We start from the raw sequence: 15080 nt of genomic DNA on the forward strand, positions 1-15080 counted from the left end.
CCACACTCCCAGAAGGCATATACTCACTCAGTGGCAAATACACTCACGGACAATAGGGGAGCAGGCCTTTCTAATCATCCGAAGTCTTTCCTTCTGCCACACTGGGTGCCTCAACACCTTGGCACCAGGTATTAGTAATCAGAAACTTGCATGATAAGCATGGAATCAGAGCAAAGGTGGACAGTTTTCAAGGACCAATTGTGATGTTGGTATGGCCTGATGATTCATCTCTGTACATTGTCTAGTGATCACAGTCTGCCTCTGTGACTCTATTTTTCTGTCCTAAGTCCTAAGTTCTTGGCCTAAGTCCAGCCAAACCCCCTTCAGACTGATATATTCCTTCTTTATATATACTAACACAATCAATCAACTGTTTTAAACCCATTTTCCCCCCAACACCCCTGAGGAACAGAACACCCTATTGTCATTCTCCTATTACCTATTCCCAAAATAGAAGCTGGAATGACAGATACCATAATTTGGAGGTGGGGTCTGTATACATCTGAAGAGCACCTCTTATCACCTTGTCCCCAATTCTGCCACATATTCCTCCTTCTGCCCTTAGGGAGTAAGTCTGAAAACCATTCTGTCTCATTTAGAATTTTAAACATGTACAGATTTCTGCTGTTAGAGGCCCTGGATTTTTTTTTTTTTAAGATTTTATTTATTTACTTGAGAGAGAGACAGTGAGAGAGAGCATGAATGAGGAGAAGGTCAGAGAGAGAAGCAGACTCCCCATGCAGCTGGGAGCCCGATGCGGGACTCGATCCTGGACTCCAGGATCATGACCTGAGCCGAAGGCAGTCGTCCAACCAACTGAGCCACCCAGGCGTCCCAGAGGCCCTGGATTTAAATAATCACTCTTTCATCACTCTCTCAGGGCACCTGGGTGGCTTATTCAAGGTCCAACTCTTGATTTTGACTCAGGTCTTGATCTCAAAGTCGTGAGATTGAGTCCCACTTCACACTCCATTCTGAATATGGAGGATATATGGTGTTCTCTCTCTCCCTCTCCCTCTGCCCCTCTGCCCACTAGCATTCTCTCTCTCTCTCTCTCTCTCTCAAGGAAAAAATAATAATAATCACTCTCAAATGTACTCTTAAATTTGCATCAAGAGCTAGTTTCATAGAAGCCCCTATGTACTGGCAAGAGAGACCATTATTATCTCACTGAAAGAACATTTTCATCCTGCCAGTATTGTATCAATAATCCTAAATCCAATAATATTATATCACTAGGAACATGAAAGGATCAAAATTAAGATTTGAGCTTTTAACAAAATTTTTAAGCCTGTTAAAAGTAATAACCTTATATATACATCTTGTTTTTTCTTTTTTTTTTTTTAAAGGATTTTATTTATTTGTCAGAGAGAGCGCACCCACAAGCCGTGGGAGGGACAGGCAGAGGGAGACACAGGCTCCCTCCTTGCAAGGAGCCTTGGATCCTTGGATCCAGGACCCCAGGATCATGACCTGAGCTGAAGGCAGACACTTAACAAACTGAGACACCCTAGTGTCCCTACAACTTGTTTTTGTAATAATTCAAGTACACAGAAAATAGCACTCTTTTGGCAATTGAAGATTCTTTAGTTTGTCTAATCATTTGTTCTCATGGCACATAGGGATTTAAGAAATTGAGTCAAATGAACATTGAACTTAGGGCATACCTTGAATGCTCTTTCTGTAATTAAAAGTCTGTGTTTTCTTCCCATCATTTGCCTTTTCCTTGAGCAGAGAAGTATTGTTACTTAAATGTAATGATTATCAGGAGTCTAAATCATTGAGGTTTTACTAAATTGAGTCAAAAAGTGCCGGGAGCAGCTATGTACATAGCAGACAACATGGCGCTTGCGCCTGCGGCTAACCAGAGGACTTGCGCACCACCTGAAAAATGAGTGGCTATGCCCAGAACAGGAAGCCCCCGGACACTGCGTGCCTTTTATCATGCTAAGTGTTGATCATGCTCTCTTTCACGTGTAGAGCCTGCTGATTGGAGGAGAGAGGATATAAATAGGGGTAAACATCCCGGTAAGGGGAGAACAATAAAGATTCGCAAGCTTGTCACTCCGTGTTTCCTGGTCGTTCTTGCTGGCGAGAGCGACAAAAAAGTATTTATTGAGCGTCATCTATTTATAATACAACTCTTTAACTTACTGTCCTCTTTTGAGAATAAAGGGCACTATGGCCAGAGTGCCAGAAGACAGTGAGTACATCAAGATGTACGCCAAACCAGCTCTACAGTAAACACTGCATTCGCCACTGGACATAAAACGATGAGCAAGACAGACATAGTCCTTACCTTCAAGATGTTTATACTCAAATGAAAAGAACAGAAATAGAACAAAAAAGTAGAAGGGTAATGAATGTTATAAAGGAAAAGCACAAGGTGCTATAGGAAGGTGAAGGAATCGACCTGACTTAGTTTTATTAATGAGTATCGCTTCAGACTGAGGGGTGGGAAAGAGGCAGGCACAAAGACGAAGTCTGAAGATCTCGTGCAGGGAAAAAAACAAACGAAGCAAAACAAAAAGGCAGAACACTTAAGAACAAGGAAAATGTACTGCGATGAAGCCGGAGTGGTGGGCTACTGTCAGATCATGGGATCCCTATAAAAAAATTGTACATTTTTATTCCAAGAGAAATGGGTATTAAGCAGGAAGCTAATATTAGTAGGTACGCATTTTTTAGAAAGATAAATTTGGCTGTAATATTGTTCTGAGGTCAAAAACTTTCTGTGAAAGGCTATATTGGGACGCCTGGGTGGCTCAGTTGGTTAAGCAGGTGCCTTCGGCTCAGGTCATGATCCCAGCGTCCTGGGATCGAGTCCCACATCCGGCTCCTTGCTCAGCAGGGAGCCTGCTTCTCCCTCTGCCTCTGCCTGCCATTCCGTCTGCCTGTGCTTGCTCTCTCCCTCTCTCTCTCTGACAAATAAATAAAATCTTTAAAAAAAAAAAAAAAAAAAAAAAACAACTTTCTGTGAAAGGCTATATAGCAAATAGTTTGGGCCTTGTGGACCATTCCATCTCTGCTGCAACTACTCAGCTCTGCCACTGCAGTATGAAAGCAGCCAAGTAATACATAAACAAATGGGCATGGCTATGTTTCAGTAACATTTTATTAATAAACAGTGAAATTTGAGTTGTCGTGAAATATCCTTCTGTCATGAAATATTATTCCTTTTTTTATTTGTTTAAAAACGTAAAGCTAGGGGCCCTGGATGGTCAGTCCATTAAGTATGCAACTCTTGATTTCGGCCCAGGTCATGATCTCAGGGTCTTGAGATCAAGCCCCACATTCAGCCTCATGCTGGACATGGAGCCTGCTTAAGGTTCTTTCTTTCCTTCTCCCTCTGCCCCTCACTCCCCTAAAAAGAAAATAAATAATAAATAAAATAAAATAAAAATGTAAAGCCATATCCCTCTTTGTGGGCCATAGAAAAACAGGTGGCAAGATTGTTGGGCTCTGATGTAGAGCATGGACGGGGTAAGAGCTTTAAACTAAACAAAATAGCTGAGGGGAGGAGGGGCCTAGAGTCTTACCTTAAACCATGGCTGCACAGTTATTTACAAAAGACAGAAACTATCCATTATTTGTATGGAAGAATGGAGCTGCCACTGTCTTTTAGCTGCACAAATCCCAGATACTCAACGTGCTGTCAAGAAAAAGGGTGCTAAGCTCAAAGGCTGTGAACTAAACTGACTTGCATTATATTACTGCACAAATAAGCATAGTGACCGTTTAAACACATGTTGCAACATTGAGGATTTATGTTAAACTAAGTCAAATATCTGAAATAAACTGTTCTTTCTGAAGCAATACATCAGAGGAAACCATGAATTAAAAAAATGTACTTTTATTTTTTTTAAAAAAGATTTTATTATGCTGAGTGAAATAAGTCAAGCAGAGAGAGTCAATTATATGGTTTCACTTATTTGTGGAGCATAACAAATAGCATGGAGGACATGGGGAGTTAGAAAGGAGAAGGGAGTTGGGGGAAATTGGAAGAGGAGGTGAACCATGAGAGACTATGGACTCTGAAAAACAATCTAAGGGTTTTGAAGGGGCGGGGGGGGGGGGGAGGTCGGGGTACCAGGTGGTGGGTATTATAGAGGGCACGGATTGCATGGAGCATTGGGAATGGTGCAAAAATAATGAATACTGTGGGCACCTGGGTGGCTCAGTGGGTTAAGCCGCTGCCTTCAGCTCAGGTCATGATCTCAGGGTCCTGGGACTGAGTTCCGCATCGGGCTCTGTGCTCAGCGGGGAGCCTGCTTACCCCTCTCTCTCTGTCTGCCTCTCTGCCTGCTTGCGATATCTCTGTCAAATAAATAAAAAATCTTTAAAAAAATAATGAATATTGTTGTGCTGAAAATAAATAAAAAATAAATTTAAAAAAATATTTCATTTATTCATTTGAGAGAGAAAGGACATGAGGGGGAAGGGCAGAGGGAGAGTGAGAAGCAGACTCCTGCTGAGCAGAGAACCCCACTCAGGTTTTGTTCCCAGGACCTGGGGACCATGACGTTAGCCAAAGGCAGACACTTAACCAACTGAGCCACCCAGGCACCTTGGGGGGAAAAATGTACTTTTAAAAGCATTCTTTCTCAAGGAACCATACTTGTCTCCATTTTTTTTTCCCTTTATGTGGATTTATTTTATTGGAGAAATCAATAAAACACATACAAAACACACACAGAGAGACACATGCGATTTTAAAATCATTTTGTTATATTTACCTTCATCTTTTTTCTAGATTAATGTGCTTTAAGGCCTTCTCATATAAAAAGTAAGCTAAGTAGACATATTTACTATTACTCTCAGATTCCTAATTACAAGTAAATATGAATATAATATTCTGAACTTAAAGTCTCTTAAAATATTTTTAATAAATATGACATTATTCAAAAGACTTGTGTTGTTTTATAGAACTCTGTAGTTATGCTGTGCATTTTATGGATTTTGTGGGGGGTTTTTTAATAGTATTACAAAAGATCAAGAAATCTAACCAATGTGGCTTTACCACTTTAAAAAACAAAGGATGGGGCACCTGGGTGTCTCAGTAGGTTAAGCACCTGCCTTTGCTCTAATCATGGTCCCAGGGTCCTGGGATCCAGTCCTACATCCAGACCCATATTGGGCTCCCTGTTCAGCAAGGAAGGCTGTTTCTCCCTCTGCCCCTCCCCCCTTTCATGCTCTCTCTCAGGCTCACTCTCTCTCTCTCTCTCTCAAATAAATAAATAAAATCTTTTTTAAAAACCAAAGAAATTTTTCAATTTTTTCATTAAAATTCAGATCTCAGTTTCTTCCTTGGCTCATCTGTAAACCTGAACTTTATCACTTTCCTGGAGTTGTTTTCATAAGGATGTATCACAACTTTCTCATCTGTGATAAGCACAAACTGGATTTGGGGAGGGACACTCAGATCAGGTGCATAACCAAATGCAGTAGCAGTCTTTGGCTCCTTATTAGAATTAGGGAAATGCACCTGGGGTATTTCCAGACCACTCAAAAACCTTGGCCCTGGAGAGTAGCACTAGCCAGGTCTCTAGGGCAACACTGGAGTTTTCACCCTATGCCATTAAGAGCAGCCCACTGTAACTGTAGCAATGCATCCGAACATGGTGGGCCTAAGCCCAGAAAGAGGCTTCCTGCAGCACAACCTGGAAAGGGCAACACAGAGCTGTAGGGCAGCAAGCCTTAATGCAGCCACTTCATACTCTTGCCAGTGGCTGCTGCAGGCCACCAGACTCCTCACTTTGAGGCCCGCATCACCCTGTCCGGGACCATGGATATGGGGTTCCAAGGAGGCAGAATGCCCAAATGCCAAGAAAGACTCAGGAGAGTGGGACAAGCTTGGACATGGTGCTTTGCTGCCAGTTCTAGTCCCTTGAGGAGGGAGGAGGGGCTGGGTTTGGGAAACTCCCCCACTCCCACCCTCACCCACCATTTGGGGACTTCCAGGCCACTTCCTACCCCCAGCACTCTGGGAAGTGAAAGCATCCCAGTGGGGCACTGTTTGGAAGTCCCTGACCACAGCAGCTGGCCCAAAGTTGGAAAAACATTCAACCCTAAGAGCCAAGAAGGCCACAATTTGTCCACTCCAGTGAGGGACTTAGCTGGAGAGTCGGGAAGAGAGAAGATAGAGTTCTGGCATGTGGTGTTTGAGCTTCAGCAGCAAAGGAAATCTCTACTCCACCCTCCAAGCCATTTAAAAAAAAATAGATTTATTGAACTATAAATAACATAGAACAAAACTCACTTTAAGTGTACAATTCAGAATTTTTCACATATCCTGAGCTGTACAACTATCACAACTTTTAGAACATTTCATCTGCCCAAAGTCACCCAAATCCATTAGCAGTCAACTTTTCATTCCTCCCTCCTCCTGGAAACAAATTTACTTTCTACTTCTGTGAATTTGCCTACTCTGGACATTTCATAAAAGCAGAATCATACAGTATATGTTTTTTGGGGATGGGTTTTTTTCACATATGATAATGCTTCAAGGTTCATCTATGTTGTAATATGTATTGGTACTTCACTCCTTTTTATTGATGAATAATATTCTATTGTGTGAATATACATTTTTCTCACCATTCATCAGTTGATGAACATTTAGGATGTTTCCACTTTGGGGCTTTATGAGTAATGCTAAGAATCTTCAAGTGCAAGTATCTGTGTGAGCACACACTTCCAATTTTCTTGCATAAAAACCTAGGAGTGGAATTGCGGGATCATGCAGTAACTATGTTTAACATTTTGAGAAACTCCCAAACTATTCTTCAAAGTTTTCATAATTTAACAACCCCACCAGAATGTGTGAGAGATTTCATTACTCCATATCCTCAACATTTGTTAATGTCTATTTCAGCCATCCCAGGGGTTGTGAAGTAGTATCTCATTGTGGTTTTATGTTCCCCCAGTAGCTGAAGACATTGCACATCTTTGCCTGCACTTATTGGCCATTTGTATATCCTCCTTGGCGGAATGACTTTTCGAATCCTTTGTGCATTTTCTTAATGGGCTATTTGTCTTTTTCTTGTTGAGTTGTTAGAGTTCTTGGTATGTTCTGGATATAAATGCCTGATCAGATATATAACTTGCAAATACTTTCTCCCAATCTAATGTGTTGTCTTTTCACTTTCTTGATGGACACCTTCATGCATAAAAGTTTTTAATTTTGATGAAATCCAATTTATCTACTTTTTTCTTTTGTCACTTGAGCTTTTGGTGTCATATCTAAGAAACTACTGTCTAATCCAAAAGTCATTAAGATTTATAGCTACAGTTTCTTCTGAAAGTTTTATACTTTAAGATCATACCTTTGGATCTATGATCCATTTTGATTTAATATTTGTATATGGCCTGAAGTAGGAATCAAAACTCATTCTTTTGTATGGATCATTTAGTTATTCCAGTACCATTTGATGAAAAGACTTCTTTTCCTGTGTCACTGTTTTGGCACCCTTGTCAAAAATCAAATTAGGGCTGATAAGTGTAAGATTGTATTTCTGGACTCTCAATTCTATTCCATTAACGTGTATGTTTAGACCTACATCAGTAAACCTACTGCCTTCATTATTGCAGCTTTGTAGTAAACATCAAAACAAAAAGTGCAAGTCCTCCAATAGTACAGACTGAATTGCATTCCCGTAAAATTGGTATGTAATGGGCGCCTGGGTGGCTCAGTTGGTTAAGCCGCTGCCTTCGGCTCAGGTCATGATCTCAGGGTCCTGGGATCGAGTCCCGCATCAGGCTCTCTGCTTGGCAGGGAGTCTGCTTCCTCCTCTCTCTCTCTCTGCCTGCCTCTCTGCCTACTTGTGATCTCTCTCTGTCAAATAAATAAATAAAATCTTAAAAAAAAAAAAATTGGTATGTAATGCCCTAAACCCCCAACGTGACTAATTTGGAGGTAGGGACCTTAAGGAGAAAATTAAGGTTAATGAGGTTGCTATGGACTGAATTGTTTCCCCTCAAAATTCATGTTGAAACTCAAACTCCCAACATTTGGAGTAGGGCTTCTGGGAGATAATTAGGTTTAGATGAGGTAAATGAGGGTGGGACTCTCATGATGCGATTAGTGCCCTTATAGGAAGACACCAGAGAGTTAGCTTGCTCTGGCTCTGGCTCTGGCTCTGGCTCTGGCTCTGGCTCTCTCTTTCCTTCCCGGCTGTGTCAGAACACAATGAGAAGGCCAAGAAGTGTTCTCACCAGAACCCCACCAAAGCTGTCACCCCAATCTCAGACTTCCAGCCTCTAGAACTATGAGGAAATAAATTTCTGTCGTTTCAGTCACCCTGTCTATAGCATTTTGTTATTGCAGCCCCAACTAAGACAGAGTTGTGAGGGCGCCCTACCCTAATAGGACTGGTATTCATGTAAGAGGAAGAGCCACCAAGAATGTGCATGAATAGAGGGAAAGCCATGTGAGGACACAATGAGAAGGCTGCAAGCCAATGAGATGGGTCTCACCAGAAATTCACCTTGTCTATTCCACGATCTGGGACTTCCAGCTTCCAGAAGCATTAGAAAATAGATTTATGTTGTTTAAGCTGCCAGGTCTGTAGTATTTTGTTATGGCAGCCGTAACAGACTAATTAATTCAATTTTGCTCTTTTTCAAGACTGTTTTGACTATTCTGGGTACCTTGCATTTCATATGAATTTTACGATCTGCTTTTCAATTAAAAAAATTTTTTAAAAGACTAAATAAATAAATAAATAAATGCCAGTTGGGATTTTGATAGGGTTTGCAGTGAATCTGCAGATCAACCTGGTAAATGGGGAATATTGCCATCTTAACCATATCGTCTTCTGACCCATGAGCATGAGATTTTTTTCACTTGTCTTCTTTAGTTTCTTTTATTAACTATTTTAACTTCCCGTGTTCATCTTAAAGTTCTTTTGTTAAGTTATTCCCAAGTATTTTATTCTTTTTTATATTATTATAAGTGAATCATTTTTTTTTAATTTTGGGACTGTTCACTGTCAGTGTATAAAATATAATTGATTTTTGTATTTTGATCATATATTCTGCAACTTCCTGAACTTGTAAGTTCTAATGGGTTTCTAATGATTTCCTTAGAATTTTACAAATACAAAACCATATCATCTGCCAGTGAATATAGTTTTATTTCTTCATTTTTAATCTGAATGACTTTTACTTCTTTTTCTTGCCTATTTTCCCTTCCCTAATGAAGTCAGAACCTTCAATACAATGTTGAATAGAAATGGCAAGAAAGGACACTCTTGTCTTGTTCCCGACCTAAGGTGGGGAAGCATTAGTCTCTTACCATTAAGTATGTTAGCTGTAAGCTTTATCAAGTCAAAGAAATTCCCTGCTAGTCCTACTTTGGTTTTGGTTTTGTTTTTCTTTATGTTGGATATTGTCACCTTTTTTTTTTTTTTTGACTGTGATGATCATGTGGGTTTTGTCCTTTATTCTACTAATATAGTGTATTACATTGAATGATTTTTTTTTTTAAAAAGATTGTATCTATTTATTTGAAAGAGAGATCACAAGTAGGCAGAAAGGCAGCCAGAGAGAGGAGGGGACAGGCTCCCTGCAGAGCAGAGAGCCCAATGCAGGGCTAGATCCCAGGACCCTGAGATCATGACCCAGAGGCGAAGGCAGAGGGCCCCACTGAGCCACCCAGGTGCCCCCATTGAATGCTTTTCATATGTTCAATCAACCTTGTATAAATCCTATCTAGTCATGGCATTTAACTGTTTTAAAATTGTTTTTATATGTTGCTGGATTTGCTTCACTAAATTACTTAGGTTTTGCTGAGGATTTTTATGTCTATATTCATAGACAAAATGAACATAGACACAGTGAACATAAATATTGCCCTATAAGTTTCTTGTGAAGTTCTTTGTCTGGACTTGGTTATGAAGGTAATAATGGCCTCTTGGACTGAGTTGTGAAGTATTCTCTCCTCCTCTATTTTTTGAAATACTTTATGAAGGATTGATGTTAATTCTACTGTAAACATTTGGCAGAATTTACCATTGAAGCCATCTGGGCCTGAGCTTTTCTTTGTGGGTAGATTTTTTTTATTGCTAATTCAATCTCTTTCCTTGTTATAGGCTTATTCAGATTTTTTATTCTTACTTGAGTCAGTTGCAATGATTTATGACTTTCTAGTCACAATTGTCCATTTCACTTAGGTTAACTAATTTGTTGGCATAAAATGTCCATAGTATGAACCCTTTTCATTTTGTAAGGTCAATAGTAATGTTATCAATTTCACTTCTGAATGTAATAATTTTAATCTTTTTTCTTGGTCAGTCTAGTTAAACCTCACTGATCTTTTCAAAGAAAGAACTTTTCATTCTGTTGACTGCCTGTTTTTCTATTCTCTATTTCATTCATTCGGTTCTAGTCTTTAGCATTTCCTTGCTTCTGTTTGTCTTTAGTTTGTTTTCTTTGCCCTAACACTTAAGGTGGAAAGTTAGGTTATTGATTTTTTTTTTTTTTAATTTGACAGAGAGACACAGCAAGAGAGAGAACACAAGGAGGGGGGGTGGGAGAGAGAGCAGCAGGCTTCCTGATGAGCAGGAAGCCCAATGTGGGGCTTGATCCCAGGGCCCTGGAATCATGACCTGAGCCGAAGGCAGATGCTTAACAACTGAGCCACCCAGGCACCCTGAGATCAATCCTTTTTTTAATATGGATATTTATAGTTATAAAATCTCCTCTATTCATTGCTTTAACTGTACCCAATGAGTTCTGGTATGTTATGTTTTTGTTTTCATTTAACTTGAAGTATGTTCTAATTTCTCTTGTGATTTCTTCTTTCACTCATTGGTTATTTAGGAATGTTTTGTTTAATATCCACTTTTTATGAATTGCCAAATTTCTGTTATTGACTTTTAATTTCATTCACTGTACAGTCCATTATATTATTTCAATCCTTTTGCATTTATTAAGTTTGCTTCTATGACCTAGCATACGGTCTCTCAGGAGAGTGTTCCATGTGTACTTGAGAAAGATGTATATTCTCCTTTGAGAGTCTCATAGATGTTTTTTAGTTCTAGTTAGTTTATAGTTTTGTTCAAATTTTCTATCTCCTTGTTGATCTCTGTGGTTATTCTACCCATCATTAAAAGTAGGGTATTGAAATCTCCAACTATTATTAGGTATTAATAAAATTATCTATTTCCCCCTTCATTCTAGTTCTGTTTGATGTATTTTAGGGTTCTGTTATTAGGAGTATACGTACACACACACACACACACACACACAGGTTCTGTTATCAGATGTAAGTTTATGATTGTTATACATTCCAGATGGATTGACCCTTTTATTATGATAAAATATCATTCCTTATCTTTATTTTTATCTCAAAGTCTATTTTGTCTGATTCTACTGCAGTCACTTCAGCTATTTTTTGGATACTATTTGTAATAGTGTCTTTTTTTCCATCTGTTTGTATCTTTAACATGTTTCAAACAGACAGCATAGAGTCAGAGCATGTCTTTTTTTTTTTTTCATTCTTTCTGCCTACTTCTGCCTTCTGATTTAAGTGCTTAATCTATGTTTAATGATTTAAATATAATGTCTGCCATTTTTATATTTTCTATATATCTTGTGTCTTTTTGTCCCTCTCTTCCTCCATTACTGCCTTCATACCAGTTAAACAGATAGTTCTAGTGTACCAGTTTTAATTCCCTTGATGTTTCTTTTACCATATTTTTAAAGTTATTTTCTTGATGGTTACCCTGGGGATTTCAGTAGTCCCCCCACCTTATCCACAGGTTCACTTCCCCCCCCTTTCAGTTCCCACAGTCAACCACAGTCAGGAAGCAGATTGTCCTCCTTCTGACACACCATCAGAATGTCAGTAGTACCTAACAATACATCACAATGCCTGTCATATACCTTACCTCATTGCATCATGCAGTCATTTCATTATCTCATATCAACACAAGAAGAAGTACAGTACAATAAGATATCTTGAGAGCGAGAGAGATACCACATTCACATAAGTTTTATTATGGTATACTGTTATAATTATTCTATTTTATTATTAGTTATTTTTATGAATCTATTACTGTGCCTCATTTATAAGTGAAATTTTATCATAGGTATGGATGTATAGGAAAAACATAGCATATGTATTGAGTTCAGTACTATGTGCAATTTCAGGCATCCACTATGGGCCTTGGACAATATTCCCTGCAAATAAAAGGGAGACTTACTGTAAAATTAACATCTTAACATAACTATGGATTCTGTTTTGCTTCATGGTTCATCGTGGAATTTGTATAGTCTAGTCAAATTAACTCCAGAAAAATTCAACTTGCAAACACTGTGGAGGTACACATTGGGAGGCTGCTATTATAAGAAGCACCTGCCTCTGGTATGAACACTTACCTTGTCTAATAGTACATTCTGCCACAACCTAAAGATACTGAGGTAACTTCTATCTCTGGCACCAAAAGATGTAAAGAAAAACTGCAAAGAAAAGTGGTGAGATAATTTCAGTGTCATTAAAAACAAGTGGGGGTGGGTGACAGGATCTGTCATGAAGATCTGTTGGCACCTGCTATGATTAAAGCAAACTAAAGGGACACCAACCCTATTTCATATATTATTTTTGTTTCACTCTTTGCTACAATATAATAAAAATAGGTAATTAGAGGTTGAACAAGGTGCCTTTACAAACTATCTTACAGGGGCATGTGGGTGGCTCAGCCTGTTGAGTCTGATCTCAGGGTCCTGAGATAAAACCGCACATTGGGCTCCGTGCTCAGCATGGAGTCTGCTTAGAGTTTCTCCTTCTCCCTCTGCACCCCCATACAGGCACATGCTCTCTCTCTAATGAAATAAAATGTTTAAAAACTTTATCTTACAGGAAATACAATTTTATCAATATTTACTCAGAAAAGGAGCTTGAAATAGGTAAATATTTATCTACACGTAGTTTATTACAATAATCTTTAAAACTTATGAAAAAGATTAAAACTTTATTTATTCTGAACTTTCCAAAGAGGCATGATTTGGTGCCCATATGAGCCAAGTATACATAAAGCCTTAAAAAAAAATGCAAGTGGGGGCCCCTAAGTGTCTCAGTCAGTTAAATGAGTGACTCTTGGTTTTGGCTCAGATTAAGATCTTATGAGTCATGGGCTCCATTCTCCGCAGGGCGTCTGCTTGAAGATTCTCTCTCTGCCCCTCCCCCTCCCCCCCTACTCATGCACACACTTCCTCTCTCTCTAAAAATAAATAAATGAATAAATCTTTCAAAAATTCAAGTGGATTTCAGAGATCAATTTATTTTAAGGATCTTAATTTCAAATCATATCTTTCATAGTCTTCTAAAAAAAATCCAGAAATGCTTAATTTCTACTAATTATAGATGTAAAACACCCATGTTAAAACTTTGCTTTGAATGCTATAGAAAAAAAATAGCATGTTTCAATCTATAATTCTATGTTTGCTTTTAGCCCCATCTCTTCCTCTGCATTTAACTGATTTTGCAAAGTCACGTTTTAAAATAGGCTTTTATGAGAAAATCTGACAAGTGACAGCACTAAATACAGTCTCTCAGTGTTTCATCCTTCCGACCCCATAGTTAGTGACTTTTCATGATTGAGTAGTTATTTTTAAGGATGAGAAAGCTCAGTTATATGTTTGATTTGCTAAAAAAAAAAAAAAAAAAAGTCAAACAAATAATATTTTGGGCATTTATACTTTTTATAGAAAATTTTTAAAGTGCTATTTTCCAGTTAATAAATTGAAATGTTGCTATGTAACACTCTCCATGAAGCAAAACTTTTCATAACAAGACTATATCGAGGAGATTTTCCAAATAGAATTATATACATAATATATGGCCTAATGATAACTACTTAATGATAACTACTTATCCTCTATTTCCTTCCTTAGACCAAACTGTTTTGCTTTCTTGCATTATCATAATCTTATATCATTTTTTTCAGATATATAGATAAGAAAAATCTCCTAGTCCATTTGGTTCCTACTTCTTTTTTTTAGAACTATTTTTTCTATTTATTTGAAGCACAGTAAAAAAAAAAAAAAAAGGTACATTTTGAAAATTCAGTGGCACAAGGTACACTGCCATAACTTGAGGGACGTTATACAATTAAAAAAATAAAAGGGGGGCGCCTGGGTGGCTCAGTGGGTTAAATCCTCTGCCTTCGGCTCAGGTCATGATCCCAGGGTCCTAGGATCGAGCCCCGCGTCGGGCTCTCTGCTCGGCGGGGAGCCTGCTTCCTCCTCTCTCTCTCTGCCTACTTGTAATTTCTGCCTGTCAAATAAATAAATAAATAATCTAAAAAAATAATAATAATAAATAAAAAAATAAAAAATAAAAGGAAACAAAAAGAAAAAAAATTTCCATTTGAATCACTGCATTACATAATTTTACCTGCCCAAATAGACCATTTACAAATATTAGGTCAATAAACTGCTAACATTCATAAAAAGGTAACTTTCTTACTAAAATGCAAGAATTTAAAAGATTGGTATCTGAACAAGAAAAGATAAAACTATAGTTCCCACTTCTTAAACTAAATAATTTATCAATTCTGTCCACTCTTGTATATAATCTACCACTTAGTCCTATGACTTTGGGTTCTTTTTCTTTTTTTTTTTTTTTTTTAAGATTTATTTATTTATTTATTTGACAGACAGAGAGCACAAGTAGGCAGAGAGGCAGGCAGAGAGAGAGGAGGAAGCAGGCTCCCTGCTGAGCAGAGAGCCCGATGCAGGGCTTGATCCCAGGACCCTGGGATCATGACCTGAGCCGACGGCAGAGGCTTTAACCCTCTGAACCACCCAGGTGCCCCTTGGGTTCTTTTTCTTTTGCTTAATTTCCTCATCTGAGAAAAATGAGAATAAAATATAGTAACAAATTTTTGTGAAAATTAAATAAGAAAATATCTATACAGAACTTAAAACAGTGTTAAAGGGGCACCTGGGTGGCTCAGTAATACTACACAGCACAACAACTAATTTAGTATTAAATTTAGTATTAAATACAATGTATTTCTACTACAAATTCCTAACTCCAAGAAAAATTACCAACACTGATGTATCAGTATGAAGCAGAT

At 38.3% G+C, this 15080-nt stretch overlaps 1 protein-coding gene across 2 annotated transcripts in view; it reads right to left on the reverse strand.

The window, feature by feature from the left end:
- The window catches only part of GRAMD1C (GRAM domain containing 1C), an 88929-nt gene that overhangs the window by 41170 nt on the left and 32679 nt on the right, over positions 1 to 15080 (reverse strand). For both annotated transcript variants that reach the window (XM_059388119.1, XM_059388120.1), the window contains one exon: positions 12379 to 12459. In XM_059388119.1, the coding sequence (XP_059244102.1) occupies positions 12379 to 12459 (81 nt within the window). The remainder of the gene's footprint in view (positions 1 to 12378; positions 12460 to 15080) is intronic.

The sequence above is a fragment of the Mustela nigripes genome, chromosome 2, assembly GCF_022355385.1.
Source record: "Mustela nigripes isolate SB6536 chromosome 2, MUSNIG.SB6536, whole genome shotgun sequence".
In the NCBI taxonomy this organism is placed as follows: Eukaryota; Metazoa; Chordata; class Mammalia; order Carnivora; family Mustelidae; genus Mustela; species Mustela nigripes.